At 38.1% G+C, this 26,993-nt stretch overlaps 1 protein-coding gene across 2 annotated transcripts in view; it reads left to right on the top strand.

The window, feature by feature from the left end:
- Positions 1-26,993, top strand: part of CEP85L (centrosomal protein 85 like) — a 144,279-nt gene that overhangs the window by 40,597 nt on the left and 76,689 nt on the right. For both annotated transcript variants that reach the window (XM_027716299.2, XM_027716300.2), the window contains exon 2: positions 10,023-10,184. In XM_027716299.2, coding sequence (XP_027572100.1) covers positions 10,023-10,184 — 162 coding nt within the window. The remainder of the gene's footprint in view (positions 1-10,022; positions 10,185-26,993) is intronic.

Genomic DNA, 26,993 nt, shown 5'->3' with positions numbered 1-26,993 from the left:
CTCACATACAGGTTTAAGCAAGTCCAGGATAATGGATAATGACTGAAGTAGTACTGGAGACTATCTCAGTCCTGCTAAGGAAGGGCAGTGCCAGTAGTGTCAAGGAAAAGTCCTAATTGCCTCTTCATTAAAATACCTGAAGTAGACTTAGCAAATATAAGTAGAAGAGCAAAAGATGCTTTTCAAACTTTTAGCTTCCTAGTACGTTAGAGACCAGTGGTGTGGTATTCGGACAACAAACATTCTTGAATCATCCTGGAGTCAGATCTGAGAATCTGAGACCTTATAAGGTATTCTTGTGTTTTTAATGTTTCTTTTATGCCTTTTGTAGCATAGTTTCCAGATGGTGTGGAAAGCTGCAACTTTTTCAAATGTTTCAGAATAAATAAGACTTTTCTTATTTTAAGTCTTACCTTTTTTATAAGATGGTATCTTCTCTCCCAAATGCCTACTCTTCAACAAAGCTATTTATACCTTTTGGCAATTCTCAACCTTTGGAGGCATTCTTATAGTTGAGAATTAATGCTTTGTATAGAAGTTCAATGACAAACACTGATCAAAGACCTGATGGTTCTGTGGGTAATAAGAAAAAAAAAGTATGAAGTGTCGTGACCCAGCTGAAAGCACAAAAAGACATTGGAAATACCATTACTTCTAACTTTATTCCTTTTTTTGCTAGTTTGGAAAGACAAAGATAACAGTTACAGTCTTAACTTCTTCCTGTTCTCTCCGTCATCTGAAATACCAAACTGATTGAACAAGGACTTTTGTACAGCTGATAGAATTATTGTAGTGTAAAGTTTTACATTAAAAGCAGTTGTAGTTGGGTAGACAGAAAGACAAGAAGTACAAGTTTTGAGTGGAATTATCCTGGGTTGATGGTGTATTGTGTGAAGGATTTTTTTCTTTTTATCTGGTACTTTTTAATTTTCAGGGTATTGTCTGTCCTTATATTGAATAGGTGTTAGTGGAAGGTGAAGAGCTAAGTGAGGGGAAAAGTTGTGCTCTGTGACATGGGCACTGGAAGTTTTTAAGGAAAATCTCCTAATGACTTACATGAAGGGAGCAGTTCATCCTTTTAACCCAAATGTAACAGTGTGGGAACTCCTTTACATGATGTGCATACTTCTGTTAGCATGCACTAAAACTATAGCCTGGAGGCTCAGTCTCTGGTATGTTCCTATTAAAGTAGATGCTGTTGTGTGTGTAATGCACATTAGACTTCTTTGACAACATTAGGATTTTTTCCATTGTTTTTCTTAAGCAAAATATTTCAGTGAAATTTTATTTTGTGGGAGTCTCTGTCTTCACCATTTATTTTGGTGTCAAAGATACCTTTAGATCTGATATTTGACTACAAGGAGGAGAGAAATTACTTTTTTTTTTTTTAAAGTAAGGCTGCTAAACTCCTTTATTTGATCCACTTGGAAAGTTTGGGAGCTGCTTAAAACCATTTAGTATTTTTTGACTCATTCTAGCAGTTATGATTACTTCACTTTTCTCCATGCTTAGAAGAGATTGAATTAACTCTTTAATCAGAAAGAGGGAGAACAAAGGTAATTCTGTAAGAAAAATGTTAGAATGACAAACAACTTGGAGAAAAACTTACCTGATTATGGTTTTAAATACCAGTAAAGCTAAGCTGTAAGAAGGGGTGAAACACAGATGGTAATCTGTGATCAGTAGCTTTTTTTTTTTTGATAGGAAGGTGCAGCTGATCAACTACAAGTGCACAGCTTTTTCGTCAGACCCTAGGAACTGACTGCATGTCCTGAGGGCTTGCTGTTCAACGTTTATATTAACTTTAAGCGTAATTTAATGTGTTTATTTTCCTGGATGTTCCCCTCTTCCTATTGTAATTGATAAACTTTCTAAGTTTAAAAGGTAGCTTTTTCTTCTGCAGTTACTATATGGAAGTGAATGGAAACTAAAAATATAATTTTGTGTTTCTGTGGGGTGAATAGTGCATTGAGTCCGAAGACAAACACGCAAGCCAGCAGAGCAGGCATGAGGTAATAGATGTGGTCTGTGAGCCAAATGTGAAATAAGAAACATCTGCAGTTTGTATTTTGAAGTTCTGTTTTATGCAAATGCTGTATCTGGAAGCAGGAAACTCACAGGAGTGCCATCAACAATTGGACTGAGTTTTTGGTCTTGCTCCTGTGATGAAATGAAAGCAAACCTCTTTCTTTCCTGAGAAGGGTTGGAATTTAATCATTGGGTTGATCTTAAATAACTACAGCTAAATGCTGTGTGTGTATAAATTATAAAGTGTGTTAAGAATTTGAGTTCTTGTTTTATGTGCTTTCTAGAGTGGAAATCAGGAAGGCAGAGCCCATTATTACATACTGTGTCAGTCTTAAGGATTTTGCTACCTTTTTAGATAACAGAATGCTGTGTTGAACACAGCTTTCTGCTAGTTGAACGGATTTTGTCCTCCTCAGTGTAGCCAGTCAGAGATTTATGCCTATCTCGCTCCAGTTTAGAATGTGCCACAATGTGCAATTTGGCAGTAGTATAACCCTAGTTACTACCTAATTGCTGAGAGGCCTCAGACCTGTATGTTCCCACTCCCTCCTTGGCGCTGCTTCTTGTCTGACCCCTTGCTGAGCAAGCTTAGGAAATCAAATTAGCAGATAACCTTTTCCGTAAGCAGGAACAGTTTGTTCCTGAACCCCTTTCTGTGGGCTCTGGAGTGGCAGGGCTTATGCTGGGCAGGCAAAGGTGTCTGCGAAGGGTGAGCAGCCTTTGTGTAGCAGCTGACCACAAGATCCAGCCAGCTCTAATGTCAAACAGCGTGCTCAGCTCAAACCCATTTTAACCAGCAGCATAAGCTGGCCAGCTGGACTCTTTGATGGAAAGACAGAGCTGTGCACCTCTTACTTTCTATAGACACTGGTGTGGGGGTTGATAGACAGTGAGCTACCTGATTATGTCTTTAAACTGCCTTGGCAAGATTTTCTAAAGCTCATCTATCAAAATGACGCATTTATTATTCTTAGTTCCCATTGTTCCTTCTAAATCACACACATTCCTGCATGGGATGCCTTGTAACTTGTTGTCGTACAGTCCCGTACATGTTTGTAAAGTTACAAAAATGGGACCTTGTGAAGGTTCACACTGAAATACTGTTTTGTACAGAAGACAAAGGTTTTATAGCTATAATTATCTATGATGAGAGGTTGTGCATTGAGCCGCTTCTCTAGGGGAGGAAAAATGAAACTGTTTAACTTTTATTAAGAAATTTGAGATGCAAAAGAAGCCAGAGATTTGGCTTCTTTAAATTAGGCTCTCAACTTACTTTAAATTAGGCTCTCAAGAAATTGAAGCACAAGTTTATGTTCCTTAAAATATGACCATAGCTAGGATTTTATAATTGATGTTGCCAATCAAGTGTATGTGTATTTTGAGGATTTTCTTCTTTCTCTCCTACTTTAATTTTTCTCCTCTACTATTTTATGATGTTTTTCTCTCTCTCTGGTAAATGAATTCTTTTCCACATTAACAATACAGAGGACAGGTATGGGCCTTTGTATACCAGGCAGTGTGTTATCAGGCTGTACAAGTAAAAATGTTGATAAAAAAGTCTCTCTCTCAATATTCTTCTATTTAAAGTCTTGCATTCCTGTTTTTCTTTTCCTGCTTCCCTCTATATCTGTACATTTTTATCTTTCTGCATACTTAGGATTGCTCTAATCAGTTTCCAAATGAAAAACTAGAACTTGGTTAAATAGCTTGCAGGCTCTGTCAATAAAGCACTCTAATAAAGAATATGAGTGCTCAGGATGAATCATACTTTAGCTATCTGACACTGTGCTCTTGAGAAACTGAAATGTAAAAATTCGGTAGTTCAGGGCTGTCATTTCATCCCACCTTACCCGGCTTCTTATTGCACTTAGATTAAACTCCATCATCCACCTACTCAGAGCTGCATTCATGTGAGAGGAGGGACTAAGGCCTTCTGGTGTCTGAGTTCATGGCCAGCTGGTAAAGCTGTGAGCTTCCACCACCTCCAGAGCGTTTGTGAAAAGGATCCTGAAATTGTCATCTGGCCACCTTCCCTGAAAGCGTTAGAAATCCTCTCTTTCCACTGTACTACTCATCCTGGAAGAGAAGAGGTTTCATTGTAGACCTGGAACTTGTTTTGGACATTTGTTTTAATAAAAGTTGCAATTTATTTTGCAGAAGGACCATAGAGATGAAGTCCACCTAGGAAGTATGTGTCTAGGTGGTTAGGCTTGAGATGCCAGTTTTTAAACATTATTTTCAAAAGCATTTATTAAAGAATTTATTTGTCCAAATAAGTTTTCTTTTTGCCTTTGTCTACAAGGAACACTTACAGGTCTGCCAGATTGACTGAATGCACCTTATCATTTGCTTCACCTTTGGCTGAAGAAGGCTGCCATTGAGCCATTTTATTGCTGACTCTCAGCTTTTTTTAAAACCCTATATAAATGTGTTAAAGTATGGTGTCTGCTCTTGTGTCTACTTTTGAAAAGGTTTTTTAGCTTTTTAGGTTCACCTGCCTCCATTTCCTTTTCTCACTGTATTGTCTTAGTTAAAAAAAATGGAATATTTTTGGCAAAGACTTGTGCATGAAACGTACACCGGAGTGAAGTCGTCTTTAATCTTTCAGCAGTAATGATTTTACATACATGATGAGTAAACAAACATTTCCAGTGGAAGAAAGTTTTTTTTTCCTGCAATACAGCAAATGGGTCATTGAGAGACCATTTGTGGGTTTGTTTGTAGACTTTTCCTTTTGAAAAATGTGTGGTTACTTAGCCCTATGGGACAGGGAGAGAGTGCAGAAGAGAGTCTATGACACCCTGAAGAATTCCTTGAGAAAGAGGGGTCTGTGTAGGAGTTGGGATAAATTCATCAGTATCAGGGGATTGTGCAAGTAGATGTGGGAGAATGAGCTTGGAGGTGAGCTGAGTTGTTTCAAAATACTGTTGTGTGATCTTCTGGCATAATTAGCAGGGGTTTGGGTAAAGGTACAGATGGTGAGGGTGAACTAATTAACTTTGGCAGTGTCTTTGGGCTGAATGCTGACTCTCTTTCCATGGAAGAGCTTCAGGCAGGCTTCAGTGCCGTCCTGGCATGAAATACTATTGTACAGCCTGGTCACATCCATGATGACTAGAATGGAGCTTTGCTTATTTGTCAGTTTTGATAGTACTGTAGTGAGATATCTCCTTCAGAATCCTTTGACTGTATAAATTTACACTGGCTGTCATGGGTGATTCACTTCTGGTCACAATCTATGTCAGTCATGGTGTGGAATAGAAAAATCAATATCCTTAAATTAGGATGTATCTGTTGTGAAACCCAGTTAAGTCTTTGGCTACTGCTTTCCATTCAGTGTCTAGGTAAAATAATAATATCATAGCTGTCACTTAAAAATAATAATCTTTACATTCAAGCATTTTTCAGGTATTTTAGGAAATAGATATTAAGATGGTGGTGTGATTATTTTGTGTATGTATATCAAATGGGAACTGTGCATGCCACTGAAATTAGAAGTGGTAATGATCCAGAATTAACTAGGAGACTTTCTGCCAGCAGTAGCTGACAGCATTCTGTAACACACAGAAAAAGATACATGTTTTTGTGGAGTGAAATTTCAACAACTGTTCTCTCTTAGTAAGTAATCTACTTCCTGCACTTAATATACTTAGTTGTAAACGGATCTGTTTTAAATGTCTAGTCTGGAAACACAGGACTATGTTGGTATATTTAGCTGGCCAAATTTAAGGAGGTAGTCAACTTTTTGTATAAACAAGGCTCCTTCTGAGATTTGTTTGGAATCTCGTGTGTATTTTGTCATGTTTGTTGATGGAAATTACAGGTGGGTGGGATGACACTACTCTTCTTTCTCTTCTGGTGAATCTTATGAAAGGTAGATTTTTCTAGCCTGGTAAAGAATGATCATAGTCAGATGGTAATATACAGTTTAGCAGCACAAATATCTCTTAGAAGTTTTTGCTTACTTTTCTTATCCCACTGTATTTTGGGCAGACGGACACTAGCTGTTGATTGGCAGACTTGAGATTAGAGCAGCAGGGTAAGGCAGGTGTGCTAACTGAGCAGTGTGGGGACTCCTGTGTATCTTCCTCTCTTATACTTGGTTCTTCTAGTGTAGGCTGTTTTCTGTGTGAAAGATCATATATTTGCAGAGAGCTGTTCAAAAAGGAGCTGGGGACCATAGAACAGGGTGCATAGCTGTTGGTGATTCCTCATAACTTGGCTTGGAAAGTTAGTTTCAAATAAAGAAAGTAATAAATTAATTTTTAAATAATGTCTTGGACTAACGAGTTCTATAAGGTCCTATTTTATGGGTTACTTACTGTTGAGACCTAATTATTGAGTCTGTTCCTACTATCTTGTTGCTTGTATTTATTTATGTAGTGGGTTCAATCAGCTTTGAAAAGCTTTCTTTCATGTAGACACTTCTATTTTTGTAATGGCCTTCTATGGAGTAGAGTCATCATTAGTTCAGCAAAGTAAAACAGTGATATGCCATGAAATACTAAAAAGTGTAGACTCCTGGAATACATCGTTAGCTATCTTTTTAGAAAAAACAGAGCATGTTTAATGTCAGGGAGGCAAAGAGAAAGCATTTCTTGGAAGTGATCATGGGCAGCCGTGTTCTGTTGACATGCCTAAAATAGGTTAAAACCCACATACGGTTTACGTACTAAAAATCTAAAATAATTGTCTTTCTTGGGACATACCCCTTGTAAATGTAGAGGTTTCTCCTGAGCAGTAGAAGCCCAGGGAGAAAATGAGTGTGTTCCACCCCATGCCAGCCACTGTCCATATCTCTGTGTACAGGTTGGCTGTAAGGGGAAGGCATTATCCTAATGACAGCACTGTGGGCACCTTCCTGCCGGCTGTGCATCCAGTGGGTAGTGAGAAGGAGTGCCTGAGTGAAGAGACTCTTCTGGAGCCCAGGGCACCGTGCAGACTGACTTGAGTATTTTTCCTGGAAAGCTGGATGGGATCTGGCTGGTCTGTGCTGAGCCAAAGCCAATAAACTCTTGCTGGCCTGGCCTCATGCTGATCTGTGGGTAGCTATGGATGTGTACCAGTACTTAGCTCTTCAGGCCTGCAAGCTCAAGGATCAGGCTTCATGAGTTAACTTAGTGATGCTGAACTTCCCTTGGGTGCAAAAGTGCTCAAGAAGGCATTGCATTAATTGTGTGTTGTGCCAGTGTGTCCTCTTGGACCTCTGTTCAGCACCACACAGGGGGCTCGGTGTGTCCCAAGACTGTGTAGGTGTAAAACTGAGAATAGACCAGAGCAGGGTAATCCATTTGTAATGCCTGTTATTTTCCAAAATTGTAGCACCCATTATTTTCTCAGCTTACAGTACCTGTAGAGACCCCAATGAGGATGACTGTCTGCCCCCTCTAGTATGTTAACCCTTTTTGTTGAGACTAGTTGCACTGTGTTATTTCATTTTTTAGGATATGTTGCACCAATGTTTGGAATGTGAGAGACTCCTGAGATGTGGTTAAATGCTGGAACAAGCTGCCCAGAAAGGGTGTTGGAATCTGTGTCCTTGGAGGTGTTCAGGACTCAGCTGGATGGGACCTTGGAGCAGTCTGATCTCATTAGCCCTGCTTTGAGCTGGGGGTTAGAGTAGGTGACTTCTGAATGTCCTTTCATAAGTTACTCTGGTTCTGTGGTATTTTTAGCTTTTATTCCTCAAAGTTCCACCAGAGTGAAAAGTATCTCTCCCCTTTGGGGGTTTGCATATGGATGGTTTTAGGTTCACGTACTGAGTATTTTTCTAACCAAGAAATCTAAAGGGTTCGACACTTAATACTGTGTTAATTTAACGTGCAGTAGTGGTAGCGTTATCTGCTGCATTTCTTTTAACACTTTTTTAATGCCATAAAAGCTGAAAAGTCACCAAAGTGTTGCATAGTGGAAAACAGCATGATAAAGGGTAAACCAGTCTAATTTTCTCTTCTATAAATGTATTTGAAATGTCTCCTAAATCAGAACTGTCTCTGATTTAATTAGCTGGGCCTCCCATAAGTCAGCATTACTCTTGCTGGAATAGCTAGATGCAGCTTGAGATGTATGAAGTGGAACTCTTGTGAAAAGTAGCCCTATTTAGAGGGAAAAATTATTGTTCCCAAAGCAGCCAGACTATTTAGTGAAGAATGTGCTGGATGGTAGGAGAGGCAGAAATGTCCCAGATTCCCACTAGCTGTATGCAAAACTTCAGTACATTAGGTGATGGCACAGAGAGGATGGTATGAAGAATGACACCTGGAATGGTGTTCCCTTAGAATCTTGGCTGGTGCCTCTTTAGAGGGTGTGACTGGTGAGCCACAGGCAGGTGTGTTCATGTGTGGCTCCTCTGGTCTTGGAAGATACTCAATGGAATAGTTGAGACTTTTGGAGAGGAAAAACTAAGGAAGAGAAGGAAATACATTACACAAGATATTACTAAAGTGGAATGATGTGGGAGGAGAACTGAGTGATTTTGAATACCAGGAGAAAAGATAGGAAAATGTGTTAAAGGGAAGAAGAGGCAGTAGCCTCAATGGAGAACAAAGTTGAGGCAAATGAGATAGACAGGCATATTTAAGACCTTCAAGAACCTACTTACAGAAAGTAGACTGTTTTAGATGTCATCTTACAGTTAAATAGCACATGCAGTAAGGAATTGACTGTGTAAGTAGGTATTTAGCGTGTTCCTCAATTTACAGTTGACTTGGCAAGCAGCTGTTACCACTCTGGCTAGTAGGTCTAGTGATCTGGCTGCTATATGGGGAGTATGTGTGTATTCATATACGTAGGGGTGGGGATATATATATATACACACACACATATTCATTTTTATATACTTTTCCAAACTACTTAATTTGCTGGAAAACGAGTACAGCTGGAATTAGCAATGATCTGCAGATATCATTGCAGAGTTAAATTGACATTATGACTTTGGATGGACACTGCTGAAAATGTTTAAATGACCTAAAAATAACCGCATGTAGCACAAGAGACATTGTATGTGAACTGATACTTCTTCATGAGTCATTTCCTGCTGAAAGTGCTGCACAGAGCTAACTGCTAGAGGGGCTGTATGTATGGGATTATATATAGATGAAGTGCAGCCGTGCTTTTTTCCAGGGTTCTTTATGTAACTCTGTTGGTTCAGAGTGTGAGTGTGGTGATCAGTAGTCTGCCTATAAACAATTCTCAGATTTAGATATTGGCTATTGGAAATTGTAATGGTTGTCTGGGGTTGTACTCTGTGATATATATTCTCTTGAGGTTGACTATGAGAATACGTGGCCTACTTTAAAAACTCCTTGAGCAGAGGAACAGTTTGCTGCTCTCAGTTGTGTTTTAATATGTAATATTTTAAAAATTATTTGAATTAAGAAGATAACCAAAATGAAGCAAACTGCAAGATGGATAGATGTCTCACAAACACAGCTTGTGTGCAGCTACAATGTGCCTTCTTCAGTTTGTAGTCTGTCTTGACCACTGAAAACTACTGATAACAGAGAACCGTAATGAATTACTTAAGGTATCAGTGTTGACGATTTCACTGCTGGCTTTATTTTATCACCTAGGTCATGGGGTTTATGCACAGTTGGAAATGACTCTATCTCACTGGCCAAATCTTCAGCTGGTTTCTGGCCTAACATTTGTTCATCTCTTTGTATTTGAAGGCATGCAATGCAAAAATCTGCTGTGAATTGAGAATCAGTTCTAGGATAGGAGTCATGTGATAGTTGTTTTGTTAATGTTTGTGGAAGAATAGTATAAGGACCATGTTTTTAAATAGTAAAAATATATGTATTGGAACTTCTGGGAAGGTTTCACCTAGCAAAAGGAATTTAATTTTAAAAAAATAATATCCCAAGTCGTAGGCACAGTCTGACTCAAACTTGAACTATGAAACGGAGGATTCAGTTTTCATCTTGACAGATACTTTTTAGTTGCCTTCTGTACTGTGTTTGTAATGACAGAATTCTGGCTTCCTTTTTTTATAGGCTCAGATTATTCCTCAGTGGGATGGTTACCTGGTACTGAATCCCTGTGGCAGAGCACAACGATTTCATCAAGCAGTCAAAGCAATCCTGTCCGAAGACACAGTATAGCTTCCGACAGCGGGGACACTGGGATTGGTACCTCCTGTTCTGATAGTGTGGAAGGTGAGTTGACACTCTTAAGTTTTGGCTGTTTCTGAGAAAACAATCCAGAAGGTTTTGAAGGTATGTTTCCCAAAAGAATCAAAGCTACTGAGCGCATGCAGGATTATTTTTCCTTGCTGGACCAAGTAATTGTTTCGGTGAGGTTTGATTAATTTAGTTCTGCCTGAGTTGTGTGCGTTAACTTGCATCTCTGCCACAAAGCTGGTACTTGTGTTACATCTCTTGATAATTGCAGTAACAAGAAGTGTCAGATTTATGCAGGGAAGTAATGTCCTGTACTACAGCACTTGATGAACAAGTGGTAAAAGCATAAAAACTTCTGAGGGAGTTTATGAAAGGACAATACTTTCTGGTATTCATTGTGTGTGTCACGTTGTGTGTGTCAGCAAAGAAAGCTTCTCATTGGGGCTGGGAGGAAAATGTTGTGTTGTGTTATCATCTCTGCCTTCTGGTGGTAAGTAATTTAGGTTTCATTGCATGGCATTTGACACATAGTCCAAGGTCTTTGAGAAGAATAACAATATCTAAGGATTGTTAAAAATTAGTTTGGATTAAGTCATGATTACCCAAAAAATCTTGTTAGGGAGGGGTGCAGCCTGTAAGGTGGCAGCATCTCCATTACATTGGCACCCTCCCTATTCAATGTGTAACTGGAATTAAGCCTGAATGAGACAGAAATTAGGCCATAAGAAGACTTGAGGTTTTCTTCTTGAATAGCCTTATTTCCCAGTAAGATTTTCAAGACAGATAACGACAGCAGGACTGTGATATACTTTTCTCCACCATCTTTCTATGTGTGATAAATTTTTCAAAAGGATAGCTGAAATGAGGAAGAACAGGAAGAATTACAAGAAATGAGGTAAGGAATGCTGAATCAATGTAAGACAGAAGTCTCTGTGAGGGACTGAGCATTCCTGAGGAGAGGTCCAAATGCCTCAGTTAAGTATATCAGGCTCTTTGCTCATGAGAAAATCCTTTCCACCGTCTTTGTGTTGCATCTGTTGGTCGGAAAGGAACTCATAGCTTGCTTTCTGCTTATTTTCATTTCTAAACAGTTATTGGCTTTGGCAAAATAAAGGTTTTGCTCAGATATTCAAATTCTTGGGTGTAAAACTGAAATAGTAAATGGCTATTAATGCAGAAGCCTCATTGGTTGTTTTTTTTTATCTCCCAGGAGATGTAGGGGGGAATAAAGCACTCTAATGCTATGTGTATATATATATAGCTTTACAGTCACTCTCAGCCAAATGTTGCACAATAGTATTTTAAGACGCAGCGTTTGGATTAAAAACATGCCCTCCCCTCCTCTGTTTTGAGGGCTTCTCCATTTGAGGGGCGGGATGAAGGAGAGGAAATGAAACAGCAGCTCCTCATCAGATGTTCTGTTCACCTCTTTAGGCGAGAGAATATCTGTTCAGGGCCGGGGGGGGAAGACTGTGTTGAGGGGAGAGTGAAACAAAGGGGGGGAAAGTTGCCACAACAGGTAGTTCGTGAAGTTTGTCTCTGGCAATGCTTGACAGTGGTCAGTTCTACTGTATCTTTTATGTTATCCATTTCCTGCCACCTTGTTTGTCTTTTCTACTACTTAAAGTTTTTTCAGTGTTACAAATAAAGGAGGGAAACCTAACCGAAATGAAAATTAATGGAAGAAGCATGTGACAGGCTTGGAAATAGATTGTATACATACATATGTTTTTAGTGGAAGGGGTTGTTGCCTATGATACCTAGTTGTCTGTATCTCTCAAGCTGCCCCCTCCCCACATCCACAAAAAGAAAAGAGTGTCATTGTCATCTGTGAGGCTGCCAGGCCAGACTGGTAACTGCAGAGTTGATGCTGGCCATCTGCTGACAATGTGCTGCTTGGGAAGAAGCTCCTGGGGCTTTTTCAAAGCAATATTTTTTTCACAAGTCAGCAGATTATTACAGTTTTTAACAATGCTCAGAAAATGAATTGTGGCCTTGCTATTTCCTTTATATTATATCCACTAAAACTGAAAAACTTATTTTGAGAATTAGGATTAATATCTGCTTTAATTCGTGAGGTTGCAGGTGAATTTATTTGTATCGATGTGTAGTTGCTAATAAATACAGTGGTACAGGGAATGGAGCTCAGGTACATTTGAAATGTATCTTTACAGGTTTTCTTTCATGGCATGTAAAATGTTCCTTCAAATCCATCCTCTTATTCATACTTCATTTTGGGAACACTTGTTCTTTTCAGAAATGTGGAGTTTCAAGAATAGGGACAAGTGTCTCTTGTGTTTGGCTCAAACCTACATGATTTGGAGGGGAAATGGGTTTTGACATAGATAAGAAAGAAACTTTTTATGTTAAAATGTATTAAGTTGGTTGTTTGTATATTATGTTGTGCAAAGGTAGGAAAATGAGGAAATGAAATAGCTAGTGGAGTTTCACTGTTGAAACTGTGCAATGTTGATGTGCACTGGGAAGCTGAGGAGAAACATTTATAAACCATAAATGTGGGGATGTTAGTTTGGATGAAATAGATCTAAAACATTTAATTCAACTCTTAATATAAAGATATAAAGGTGTTTTATCTCTATGTAGACTACAGTTCATGTGTTTGGGGTGTTTTAGTTATTTATTTATTTGTTTCCTGTCAGTAAGTTGTTCTGGATTCAGATCAACTTTTGGGCAATACAGAAATAATTCTGCATTCTGTATGGAGCACGAGGAAAAGATTTTGATACAGTCTTTTCCAGATTCTTTTCTTTATACACTTAACTCTGTTTGTAAGTCAACTGTGTTACTGCTGTTTTCAACTGATCCTGTACAAGTCTGTGTGAATAGTTTACTCTGGGCATTGATTGCTGCTAAGTCTTCTGAAAGAAACACGATGGACGTGAAACATTGAGCCCTGTGATTCTGTTGGAAAGTTCCTGCATTTCTGGTACAGTAGGAGGATGAATCATGAGCAATAAAAGATTTTAGTTGATGGCCAACAGCTGGTCAACTATCAGTGAAGACTACCCGAATGGCCTTGTTCTTGTTTTCCTTCCCACTGTCAGCAGTGAAATTGGCAGACATAGCATTTGTGGCTTATGTTTATAGGGACAAAAGATAGCTCCCAACATCGGCTAACAGCTGTGCTGTGTGTAGGCCTTTAGATTTAGGTTGTCTCTTAAACTTCAGACTTTGACCGAAAGATTGTTGTTACTATTTCAGAACTAAAGCTAAAAGAGGAAACAAGGTTAAGGGGGGGTGGGTGGCAGAAAAAAGCCTCTCTTGTAATGAAAAAGTGCAGGAAAAAAGTTCTGAAAACCTTCAGTTACGTGATCTTGTCTCTTTGTCTAATTTGGAAGTCTTTCAAATGGAAGCAGATTTTAGTAAACTTCTAAATAATGACTCTTCTGATTTTCTGTCTACTTTAAATGCATGGTCTAGATTAAAGTGCTTCTCTTACAGTTTACAGTCTGTTAGGAAAAAGGCATGGAATACTGTATGAAAATGTGAATGCATTCATGAAACGTGACGTTTCCTGTTCTTCATCAGCAATGATAGCATTTATACTTAGTTTTTAATAGCCATTGTGATGCCTGCATATAACCATTCTTTCAGTACCACTTACATAAGAAACATGAAGTCTATATTTTAAGTATTTTTGAGGCTGTTTTTATTTGGGTTACCTAATTAGAGAACCAGGGTCTTAGTGGAAATTAAATGGGCTGTAAATCCCAGCAGAGCCCTTTCCCCTGTGCGCATTCTGAGTTTTGCCTTTTGGACAGGAGGAATAATAACTAGATATTGATGTGACAAGATACAGGGCCCATGGTTCTTGCAGGCCAAATATTTTCCTCCATCAGATAAGGTTGTTGTGCAGTGAAAAGTTCCTTATAAAGCAGATCTTTCTCCCTTACTGTTAAATGCAATTCTTGATTTAACATTTCTGATTGCAAATTAATAGGCGTGAAAATTTATAGAATGTTGCTTTCCGGAAGAGAGAAACTGGATGCAGAGAATCAGAGTTATTACTTCTTCAGGACTTGATGTTCTGCTAGTTCAACTTTTTTTAAAAACTTTTTTAACAACCCCCTCCAACGACTTCTGTGGAATGCTTAGCTGACAGAATAGGAACTTGTTTTAATGTTATGAGACCCAGAAGAATCTCTTGGCTTTCATTTTGAATGGAATATGTTATCTTTTTACGGGATTAAAAAAATCTAATTAGTTGAATTTAATTGTAGCATTTCTTGATACACCAGGGAACATGGTACAGCCAGCACCAAAGTTACTTGGTTTTGCTATTTCAAGCTCTCTTCTTTTTTTCTTTCATGGGAAAAAAAAGTGTTAGAATACCATGCTTGGGACCTACTAGAAGAAAAAGTTAATAAATATAACTATTGAATATAGTGAAAGGCAGAACTGAATTTCAGGAAGCAAAATCTAGTTATGAAGTATCTTGGGGGGAGTTCTTTTAGTTTAGTGTGCTGCTAAGAGTGATGGGATTGGCAATGTATAGGTGGAACATGCAAAGTTTGTGCCATCAGTTATGGTGTCACAAAAGTGCAACAGCACTAGGATCGTAGATCTTGAGAGCTGACGGCTTACTTTATGCTCTCTTTCTCTCTTGTGTTCTGTGATCTTGAAAGATGATGGATTTTCAGAGAAGTCCCAGTTTTAATTGAGTTGAGGTTAATCTCTATGCCCTTGGATCCTGGCAAGTATTGGCATATGTTTGGTAAAGTAACTTGATTATTTGTAGGATAGAAAATAATTATGCTTGAGGCATTTTTCCTTGGTTTCCTTCCTCTCTGCTTGCCAAGTCTGACATTTGAAGCAGTATCCAGCCCTCTGAGTCAGCCTTATTGTGTTACTCAGATATTATCTATCCTGACAATCAGAAATGTGCACTTCACTTAAGGCTATATTAAACTTTAGTCCTTGCAGAAGTGGTTTTACCATCCCTTGCTAGAATGAAGTGTCTGTATAGCTGAGAGGAATATAAATATTAATGTTCAGAGCTTGGCTGTTTATTTTCTTTGGGGGTTTAGGATTTAAACAAAATTTAAACAAGGGTTATTTCAGATTCTAGTAACCTGTTTCCAGGATTTAAGGAATAGGAAAAAATTATGCTAATAAATTTCCTAAAATAAGACATGGAGAAGTTGCTTCAAACAACAGTGACATATTCCCTGTGTGAGCATGTGTACTCTGAATTTGAAATGGGCTGAAGCAAAACTAAAGGCACTTACTAGTTTCACATATGAATGCTCTGCAGAGAGAATTAGCTGCTGCTTTAACTTCATACTTTGCCTTCTTTTATGATAGCTTACAGTATGCACATGCTTACGTCTCACATTAAAAGATAATAGCAGGTTTTTTTTCCAGCTAGTGGGAGTGTTCTGCCCAATGAACTCAGTGCATTTTGCCTTCAGCTAACATCAGTACTTCTTTTTCAGAAAGATGATTTCTGTTGTTCTAATCAGAAATAACTCAGGGAAAATAAGTCGTGCATACTTATGATTTAGCAGCATTCACCTGGTTACTGTGTGTTTTGGAGCTGTGTCGCTGAGTTGTATCAGAATTAATGTGATACAACAAAAGAAAGAAAGGAAAAACCCCCAAAACTTCAGGGTCGAGATAAAGACAGTTTACTAATGAAAGAAAAAGCAGACAAACATCAAGCACCACCAGCAGACCAATGTCCAGCCAGTCTCTGAGCAACAAATACTTTGGAAAAAAACCTGCCCCTCAGTTTTATTGCTGAGTGTGACATTGTATATTATGGAATCTCTTTGGTATTTCAGGTCAGCTGTCCCAGCTGTGTCCTCTCCCAACCTCTTGTGCACCCTCTCACTGGGATGGCAGAAGCTGTGATGCCGTGTGAGTGCCTTTCAGCAATAGCTGAGACACTGGTTTGTTACTAACACTGTTTTAGTCACCAGAGAAAAACACAGCACCACAGGGGCTGCTGTGAAGAAAACTGACTCTCATCCAGCCAAACCCTCTACAATCTCTTCCCCTTATTCCATATCATTTACATCATGCTTAGATGAAATATCAGGTAGTTGTTTTTAATTAACTGTATTTTTGGAGTGTGATGGATATCTGGTATTTGATGAGAAAACAAGGAGCATCATACAATGATCTTGTCTATATTTAGGTTAATATCATGAGACCTAGACGTGCCAATCATTATACATCTTTGCTGAGAAATTCCAGGGAGGAATTCACGCTGGAAACATTCTGTAGCTAGTCAATATTTAATGTACGCATTCAAGTAGCATTTACTGCCTTGTCTGAAAAAAAAATCACAGGACTCATTTTTAGTCTTTTGCACTAAAGACAAAGTGGTGCACTTAGTGATAGGCCATAGTCATTTGGGATGTAGACAGCAAGTTGCTTATAGTCTGCTCCTGAGGAAGAAAAGACTTGTTGCTGCTGCCTGGAGTTCTAGCCTGGGACTTGATGGAGGAGACTGGTTGTATCCCCCATAGAAAGGTTTGTAAACCTCTGGTTTTTAACAGTTTTACTAGACTATCTGTTCTTGGAAGGCTTATGCCTCACTCTTAAGTCTTTATTCAATAGTCATGTTTCTACCATAATGTATGCACAGATAAAACTTTTTCTGGTGTAAAGTCCAGTTAATGTGTTTAATGGCATCCTTTATTTTAGCCATGGTTTCAGCGTAGTGATGATAAATAATTTCTGTAAAAATGTTCTTTGAAGTAGAACATAAAAGCTTCCTGTTAGAGAACCTGTTTCAGGGCCTTGCATGTGTTTCTGTGAGGTTCTGAGGTCAGATGGACTGTTTTGTCTGTATAAAGGCAGCAGCGAGAAAGAACAATGTGCAGAGGACACTTACAGGAAGCGTAGTTACTCCATCTCACTTCCTTCATCTCTGACTTTCTTCAGGTTGGGGGAATTAAGTATGAGGAAGTGAAAAATGGGCAGCAAATGACGAAATAATTTGAATTGTGGGGACTGGTAATAGGAGGGGAAGGGGGAAAATCCTGCAAGAAAGCTGCCTGCTCACAGGCAGTTTGTTTGCAGTAACTTCACTTGAGTGCGGGTTGGTAACAACTGGCCTGTTTTCAGGCAGAATAGGTGCCAATTTGTTGCTTTTGGTATGCTAAATTTCTTGGGTAACAGTGACCGGTTTGTTTTTAAAGCAGTTACTATCGTTGTCACTGTGCTTTTTTTTCTTTTCACCATTTTAAATGTTTCTTACCCAGTCAGATTTAGAAGGAAAACTGGTGTGGGCTTTTCCCAATGCGAACGTGGTAAAAGAAATCTCTTGGTTTTTTTTTTTATTTTCTTCCTTTTAAAGATCTGACAGATAAGCTTTTGGTATGACAATTGCGTTTGTGTCAGCTGCAGCCATGAAAGTCAGCATTGTAGAAGTGTAATCAGCTACACAGAGGTCACTTCTTTGCCCCTGGAAGGGAGGGGCCTCTCATTCTACAGTGCGTCTTTTAAATGAGCACATGGCAAATTTTAATGTATGAAAACTGGGGATTGAGATGACAGTGGACTTGATCTATAGTTTTGATGTCATATTGAGCTATCAGCAGTCTTCCAGTTAATTGCAGAGGTGTTCTGTTTTAAATAAGTTAAAGCCTAAAAAGTGGAGGCCTGGTGTTCTCTTGCCACTGTAGGATGGTCACTAAAATGCAGCGGTGAGTAGCCTTTTGATTGCAGGGTGAGAGTGTGGACCCTTGTCTGTTTCTCCCGGTTTAATTTGAGAGGAACTCTTTCACCTCTGTAACTAAATAATAAAAGAGCAAAAGTATCATGCTACAGATGAGACATCTGAATAAGCTGCCGTTGTACGCCAGTTGCTAAGAAAACCTTTCGATGTGTCTCCATTAAAAAAGTACCTTTTTTTACTTTGTGTCATGATGACTTGTGAATAATATGAAAGAAGTGATTAACCTTAAAAGAGTAGGTTTTAAAATGGGGGGGGGTATAATATTTTTTTATTTGTGTAATAAGTCTTGGCTGCTAGTCTTCGAACTCCTTGGTTTTCTGCCTGTGATGCTCTTTTTATTTCACTTAAAATTTGGACTGAAGTTAGATCTGTTTTGTCTGGATATAGATCCTGGACTTGCTTTTGTCCAGAATGACATTTACTTTAGAAGGCAGAAGTTGAGCCTCATCCTGTGGAAGGCAGAATATTGACTCCTGTGAACAGAATCTGTTGTCTGCATTTGACTTTATTTTTTTTTCCTCCTGTTGTTAGTGGTGTATTTTTATACAATCACCAAACAAAATCCCCAGCTCTTTACTGCGAAATCCTCCCATGTTCCCCACCCCCACGGTGTTTAAAAATCCTCTCATGAAGTGACCACATGGTGGCTTTGTGAAGGTTTGCTGGTTTATTTTAGTGCCCTCTGTTGATAATAAACCTCATAATGTATGCTCTTGCCTCTTGACTACTTTGAAATTGTTGAAGGACAACAGTTGCCATTAAAAATGATTTTTCCACTGTAATTTAATGTTCTTCTAGTGTAGTTATCATGCATAAACTTTTCAAACTATTATACCTTACTCTGCTTATAAAAATAAATACAACTGGGTAGTGAATAGCTTTTTACTGAATATTCAAGCTTTTCCTGCAGAAAAACACTTCTGAGGCATTCCTAGTAGGAAAGGTTAGTTGCATATGTCTAAACAGTATTTTCTTTGTATGCGTGTATTGTTTTAAAAATGTCTATTAAGTAGCAAGATCAGAAAAAAAAAAATCGAAAGGCAGTTTAGGTGTCCAGTTAAGAATAAAATGATGTATGTTCTTAGAGGCAGAAAGATGATTGGCAGTAAAAAAATGCAATGTGTTTTATTCCCTCTAATGCAAAACATGTCTCTGACACTGGTCCTCTGTGCAGCATTTTTTAAGTTCTTGTAATAACAATGAAAACCAGAAAATATACAGGAGTAACTTCTCTAATTTTTGGGTCGATTTCTTCTTGTCTGGTATTGCTGTGATGTTCAGGAATTGCAGTCTCTTCTGTGCCCTGTTTTCTGTGCTGCTGTTCCTCCAGGCACTTAGTCCTTGAATAGAAAAAATGGTAACAATAAAATATACTCGGAAGATGTTAGTAATGTGTTACATTCGTGGATTGCATAAACATAAATTAGCATCTCCCTCCTTGTTAGTTGTCCTTACATTACAATTTATGCCTTGTTGCTCAATGACTGGATGATATTTATTTATTTATTTGTTTATTTATTTATTTATTACTCACAAGAGTAAAAAGAGGCATTGAACAGAAAGTTTATAAGGATGTTGCTAGCAAATTCAGTGGATTGCAGGAGAAACCCCACAAGCTTAGTGTCCCAGAAGAAATCACATTCCTGTTTTGAGATGACAGCATACTGCCTGACAACAACATGGCCCTGAAAAAGGAAGTGGGGGAAAAAATGTTGCTTTCATCCTACCAGATAACAATTTAGCTGTGACATGGCGATCACCTCTTAAAAGTAAGGCGCACCTGGTACTCAATGCCTGTGACAAATTAGACCTGGCTTTAGGTTGGTTCCTTGCAACTCACCTGGTGCTTGATAATTTAAATGGCACATCCTAGCTCATCTGAAAACAGGAAGCAAATAGTTTAATTCAGATGTTTTTATTAAAATTAATGAGGATTTTAGTCTTGTTGAGAAAGAATTCGTGCTGCATATTTTTGTGCTATAGAATCATAGAAATGTGGTTTGGAAGAGACCGTTGGTGGTCTCTGTTTCCAGCCTTGTGTTCAGAGCAGGATCATCATCAACACAGACCAGGTCAGCCATGACTTTCTCTTGCTGATTCTTGAAAACCTTGGCAGGTATCTCAGCCCCTTTGGATAACCTGTTGCAATGCTACAGGAAGTCCTTGTGAAAAATTTTTCCCTAGTGTTCAGTCTGAACCTACCAAGCCACAATTTTTGTGTTGTTGGCCCTTATTTTATCTACTACTACCAAGAAAAGTGTGACCAATAAATTTAACCATTTGTCATTTATGTTCTTTTTTGGATGGGTGGGTTGGTTTTGGTTTGTTTTTGGTTTTGTTTTGTTTGTTGTTGTTGTTTTCCTTTTTTTTTCCTGGCCAAAACTGTGTACTAGTTCAGTATTAACTCCTGTAGTTTTTAACAAGTCTAAATATTATAGAAGAGAGTTTAAATATATGTATATATTTTTGAAATATCTTGCATTGAATGTGTTTGGGCTGCTATTCTTAAACATACAGGATGATTTTATTCTTGATGTTGGTTTGTGAGTCAGAAGTCTGTATCCTGTGCATTTTTAAGTTGTATGAGCTGTGATAAACTCTTAGTGGTACATCCTTTTCCATCAGAGGTTAGCCTATCGCTGTCAAAAGCTAAAATATATATTTTATATTTTCAAAAATATGACAGTCTTTCTAGGCTGATTTAAACAATGGCATTTATTGCATGAAGTGGCAAGAAGTTTTCAGTTTTCCTGTTACTAAATTTTACTGTAGGAGCACGTAGAGATTCTGGGCAGGATTATAGTTTATTGTTCTGTCTTATGTGCAAATTCTAGAGAAACAGATACTTTTTATCTGAGTGAGAGGTATTTTTGGATCAAGTTTTTCTTCAGAGAGATGATACGGTTAGAAGTACTCATTTCTTTCCCATTGCATCAGCTGTCTGCATGCACTCATACTTTGCTGTTGAGAGTGATGGCAAGGTTTTAGTTTTAATTAGATCAGCTTGAAAAGTGAATTAAAAATATGTTCAGAGTGCATAGAAAGGGAGTGGGATTCACTGAGGCATCATAATGGAGAAAAATGCTTATGATGAAAAAAAATCCTTTGTGAAGAAAACACACTTCAGAGGGGTTGGAACTTGATGATCTTTAAGGTCCCTTTCAACCCAAGCCATTCTCTGTTTCTGTGAAAGCAGTGCAACTTTTTGTGGAGGTTGCTTGCATATCTGTTGTCTCATAGCTTCTGAAAAGGTCTGAGTGAAGTGATTCATGGCTTCTGTAAAACTGGAAGCGAGCTGTCCCTGTGACACGTGGTCAGAACTGGATCTTACATTACTTTCTCCCTCCTTTCGACTCATGTCGGTATCACCAGCTTCAGTATTCCTTTCCAGCTCTCATTACTGGCCCATCTTCTCTCTCCTGAGGGAGTTCAGGGAGAAGAGAGGGGCTTGAAGTAGTCCCCAGAATAGGTATGCTTTCCACATTCAGACCTTTTCATGAAATCTCTCTCACCTTTGCCAGGTATTCAGATGATCTTACTTGATGATGCTGAGGGGATGTGACTGAGGACTTCAGTACAGGATGCCCAGCTGGATTAGCTTTACATGACAGCTGCTCCAGCTTGTTACTTTTTTATTTGTTCAGTGTCGGTTCCTTAAAAAAAAAGGAAAGTGGTAAAAGGTTGGTTCTGGTCAGACTTCCTGTTTTACAGTCTTTGTAATTTCTGATGTTCCTTATGGCTGAATTCTTGTAAAACATGGGTCTTGGCTTGAAAAGAACGGTATGTGATGTAAGTAAGAGAAGAAGCAGTCTTTGATTTATACTGTTGGGATTTCAGCTTCTAGAATGTCTTTATGAGATAGTACAGTAGTACTTTCTCTGATTTTTTTTTTTCTCCTTGTTTTCCTTTGTGAAATGAGGTCTAGAAATGTTGCATTGTTTTTCTACACATTAAGACCAATGTCAGTAAGTGACATCATCAAACTGTTGTAGGATAGGAAGATGTGGTTTATATGCAGCCATAATGAGTGAATAACAAAAATCAAAGGGTTTGTGTTTACCCATGAGTGGAATTTAATTTTTTATGGGAATTAAAATTTATGTATCCTTAATGGAAATTAGGATGGATTATTTTGTAAGGAGATAAAGAATGAAAAATTCAGAAACTCTTAAGTACTTCTGAAGTTTTGGAATGAAATGGGACTTTGAAAGTAGGTAGGAATATTATGAGTATATATGAATGTTTATTTTAGTTAGTACTGGCAGGTAGCATAGTCTAGTAGAATCAATAAAGCATGTGACTTACTGCCAAGAGTTCATGTTTATATGACTCTGGGAGTACTGTACTCCCATGGGAGTAGTATACCATTAATTTACTGTAAAAGTTAAAGTTAATTAGACTGGTGCTTATATGGATGGGTGTTATTCCAGCTTTTGGGAGGTAAATGTGGGACTTGATGGAGAGCATGATACGTGTGGTGGAGTTCTGTGTTTCAGAAGTCTGATATCAAACTTAAAGCATGGATTTTCTTTTTACCCTTTTCCTCTGAGACTTCCTGGTTTATGAGGCTGGTTAAATCAGTGTATCTTTTTACATGTGCTTATTAATGGGCATTATATGCCTATTGTATGTGTGTATGAACTTGTTTGTATATATGTTAAACAGTTACCATGCTTGTTTTTCCAACGTCATTAATACTTTTGGCCTGTAAGAACTGAAAATATAAATTAAAATCTAAAAATAAGGTGTATTACAAAAATACAGGGTAAAAATATATTTGGAGTTTCTGTTAAGAAGTTGTTCTTGCATTCATTGTTTGTAATTGTTATTGATACAGTTGTTTCCACTGCTTCATTATTTCAGCATTCTAATTGTGTCTAATCTGCCTACAATACTAGCCTAAGATGTGAAAGTGAATTTTGCAGTGGCTGATTAAAAAGTATTCTGCGGAATGTGAGGCATGGTAGTTCTGATCATCAAAAATCTTATGTGTCAGCCTCTCTTGTGAAGCTGAGGTGCATCAATAACCTTACACCACTTGAGTGGGGATGTGAAGATCTGTGTGTAGCTTCTAAAATTGCTACCCTTTGCAGAGTTTCAGATTTCATCCTGGTAACTTGGATGTGGGCTGAATGCCATTACAATTTGCTATGTTAGGGATTTACTGCTGCTATTAGGTAACCCTGAAGAACACATTAGATACCGCATTGCGAAAAATGCATGTCTTGTGTTTCTCTGGGGTGAAAGATGACTTCAATTATTAACATAATTAGACAAATTTAATTTTTTTTAATTTAAATACTTGCTGGTAAGTATATGATTCAGACTTTCTGAGGTAGTGGTTATGGAACTGACTTTATTTCAGAGCAAGAGAGCAGTTCCTGATAAGGTGTTTTCTCCCACACCAACTTTTATGATATACTTTGTCCCCTGCTTGTTTTAATCCAGAAGTAAGATCTGAAATTGACTCTACCTTTTTAAGAGTTCATTTTTAATTTCTGGAACCTACTGTGCTAGAAATGCCTTAACTGAGGTGTTTCTGAGGCTGGAGAGCAGAGAAGAAATAGTTTTGGGGTTTTTTTGTTGTGTGGGTCATAGCACTGCTAATGTGCTTGGATACCATAGCGATGAGTACTATAAATATCCAAATGTATGAGCCAACAACTGGAAATAAATTTGTAAACACTAAATCCTTTCCATTATCAAAGGCAGCAATTGAAACATTCCCTGCTCTCCCACCTCTTACTCTGTACTCTACTCTTACTGTGCACATCAGAAAACAAAAGGGACATACAAACTCTGTCTTCCAATATTCATGGGGAGCAAAGAGAAGTGATCACTAAACCCTTTGAAGAAAAGCATAACTCAGATTGTATGTGTTCAAGCTTGTTAGTTGTCTATAAACCCCTCTGCTGTTTCTATATTATTTAGGAGTTAGTGTTCAGAAGACTGGGTAGCAATACAGGTAGCTGCACTTCAAGTAAGGGCAGTTCATGTGTCATGTGATAAGCTCTGTTTGAATGTGAAGGGCTCTGCTCAGTACTGCTGCATATTCAGTGGGTACTCAGGAAGGCGTGTTGGCAGTGAACCAACATCCCATTCAGGTGCTAGATAAACCTTAGGTAAACCTTGGGAATTGAGATGCCGAGCTGATTTTTAGAATAATAGTGATCAACCCCCAGAACTTCACCAAGGAAGGATTTTTTTTTGTGTATGTGTGTAGTGCCTTCTTTTTGATTTGAATGCTTTAGCATGTTTTATCTTAAATGACTGCAGAAATAATCTCAAATCCACGAGTTGGAGTTTGGTTGCAGTTCTGTTACCTACAGTCAGTCAAGTCTTTTAATAATCTAAGACTGGTGATGTAATTTGTAGCAAGTGTTGTGTTTCATTCTAGGGAGGATGAATTTGGTGAAGCAAATGGTGCCTGACATATATATGATTTGGCAAAGGAACCTGTGGTCTTTCGGGATGAGAAACATTCTGTTAAAGCATTTTTCATAATTAATTACTTAAATTTTCTTGCTTTTATGACTTAGTTGGATTTGTTTTAATTTAATTAGTGTGCTAATCATAAAATTTTTTAAGTCATTGTAATGTCAGGACACTAAACTCTTATCTTTTCTCTGGCATAGGCAGTGAGGGGAGAAACAATAACTTTTAGAAATGGATTGCTGGTGAAAAATGGAGAAGCAGTAAACTGCTGTTAATTTTTTTATATTTGTTTTAGAAATTATTTACAAAGCTAAATATTTTAATTAGCAAAAGCTGGCATAAAAGACTCTAATGGACATTACGCATTTCTCTTCTGATTTGGTATCTGTTTGTCTTGGTTATAGTTGAAATCAGATCTTTCAGCCAGCCTTTTCAGAGGGCAGAAATGACTTAATTTTCAGAATATTTCTAAAAAGAAAGTGACATACATGTTCAAATTTATAGTATATAACTGTCATTACTTCGTAGACAAACTACTACCAGGTGAAGAAACACTGTCAAGCATTAAGATCTGTAGGTATATTCCGGGAAAATGTCACAGTAATATTATTCAGATGGTAACATGCATGAAGTTTGGGGTTTTTTTTCCTCCTGCCTTTAAAATTATCCTTCGTGGCTTCTTCAGTAGTGGACATATATGGATGTAATAGTTCCTGTCCAGAGTGGAGGCTTGTTTTTTTACAGTACAGAAATCCTCCTAAGAGTGTGAGCTTTGGCTCTAAATATAGCCTCTGAATTAACACTGCTAATTTTACCCATGTATTATTCACATTTGCTCAAACTGTCAACTGTCCTCCAAAAAAAAGTAAAATTAAGTCCTCAGAATGTGTGTGTGTGTGTGTAAGTTGGAGGTCCTGGAGGAAGAATTGTTTATAGGCATTACAGAAGCCTAAATCCCTCTCCTTTGCTTTATGCTGTACGTAAATCGTGTATTAGAATTAGAACAACTTTCAGTTATTAACAATCTTAGTATCATGGCTTCACAGGTATGTCTGAAAAAGAGAATATTAGAGGTTGGAGTCAAAATGGTGACAGCCAGATGGTGCAGGAAAGCAAAGGGTTTTCCACATCTGTTTAATTTATTGTAATTAGTTTTGTAGGATGCAATACAGTAACTTTTCCATATCTTCTTGTTGTCATTATTACTTTCAGAAATGTTTCTGTTAGTTATAGGAATATCAAATTCCTTTGGCAAGTATCAAGTTTTTGGTTGCTATAGGAAAATGCTGTGAATTCCAGGTGGGTCTTATCATCTTTTCATGCCAGTTTATTCCTTCTTTTTGTTTTGCTTGAATTTGTGAAATTTGAAAAGCACACATTAAACCAGGGTAGACAGTACTGCTCAGTGTAGACAGCAGTGGGAGGAAGTAGGTACGATTTACCAAGAGTAACATTTTACCTCCTGTTCTTAATTTGAGAAATAATGATAACAATGCTTAGTTTTTGAAGTATAAAAAAATGACTTCTTCTGTAGGATATAGAGCTATGTTAAAATCCAATTTAAGGTTAATCCTCTGTGACCTGAGCTGGGTTCCAGATGGTGACCTACATGTGGAGTAGGCTGTTAATTTTTTTATCAAAGCCTTAAAGTGTCCAAGAATGAAAGGTGTGATTATTGTATATTAAATGAAGGGTAGAGTAGCAAAGCTAAGAATATAAAAGTTGGGAAACAGAGTGCTGGAGCTACTTTGGCAATATTGTATTTTACTCTTTTCTGTATTTACTTTATGGGGGTTTTAAATACTTGTTTTCTTTTTTTTTTTTTTTTAATTTCTTATTTAAATACATGTTTTTTCTCAAGTCTGGTTAGTAATTATGTAGACCAAGACTGCTAGGTCCTCAGCAGACTTATTACAGTTGAAAATAAGCTACTGTTAACATGTTATTCTCTTACCATTTGGGGATCAGCATCTGAAGGGGAGAGACTTCACCAGTGAATTAAGTTATTCTTGAGGCAACAGTTGAATTTTTGGGATCACTGAGGATGATTTCTGGCCCTTTAAAAGGATTACTGCGTGACGTAGGCGTTCCCAAAGTGTATTAAGTAAATTGCTTGTGGGACATTAACCGCTTCCAAGAGGTGCCGGCAGTGGCAGTGCTGTGGCAAGGCGAGCTGGCTGTGCTTGGCGACCTGGGCTGACCTTTGTCTGCAGCAGAAGGAAGGAGGAAGGAGACAGACAGGGACAATCTTGCTATGAAGCAGTGAAAGCCGTCAAGCAGTATCCTCCTGCCTCACTGGACCCATGGCAACCTCGCTGCTGTGGTTGCTTAGAGCACCTGCTTCTGTCTGGGAAAGGATTTCTTTTTCCATCTGGGTGATGTACACGTGTGCTCTTACTGTACACAAGTCTGTGTGATTCTTGGAAGAGTTACGCATTAGAGGGCTGTCAAATATTGGAACAGGCTGCCCAGGAAAGTGGTTGAGTCACCATCCCTGAAGGTATTCAAAAGACAACACGTAGATGTGGTGCTTAGGGCTATGGTTTAGGGTTGGACTTGGCAGTGCTGCATTAAATTGTGGGACTCAGTGATCTTGAAGGCCTTTTCCAACCTAAATGATTTTATTCTGTGATTGAGTTTGAGCCAGGGCTCCCAAAGTGGGAATGCAGAGGTAAACTAGGAGAATGACTTCTGTGTTTAAG

The sequence above is a fragment of the Pipra filicauda genome, unplaced genomic scaffold, assembly GCF_003945595.2.
Source record: "Pipra filicauda isolate LSUMZ 115617 unplaced genomic scaffold, ASM394559v2 scaffold418_size605597_pilon, whole genome shotgun sequence".
In the NCBI taxonomy this organism is placed as follows: domain Eukaryota; kingdom Metazoa; phylum Chordata; class Aves; order Passeriformes; family Pipridae; genus Pipra; species Pipra filicauda.
This window is presented reverse-complemented; position numbering and strand designations above follow the sequence as displayed.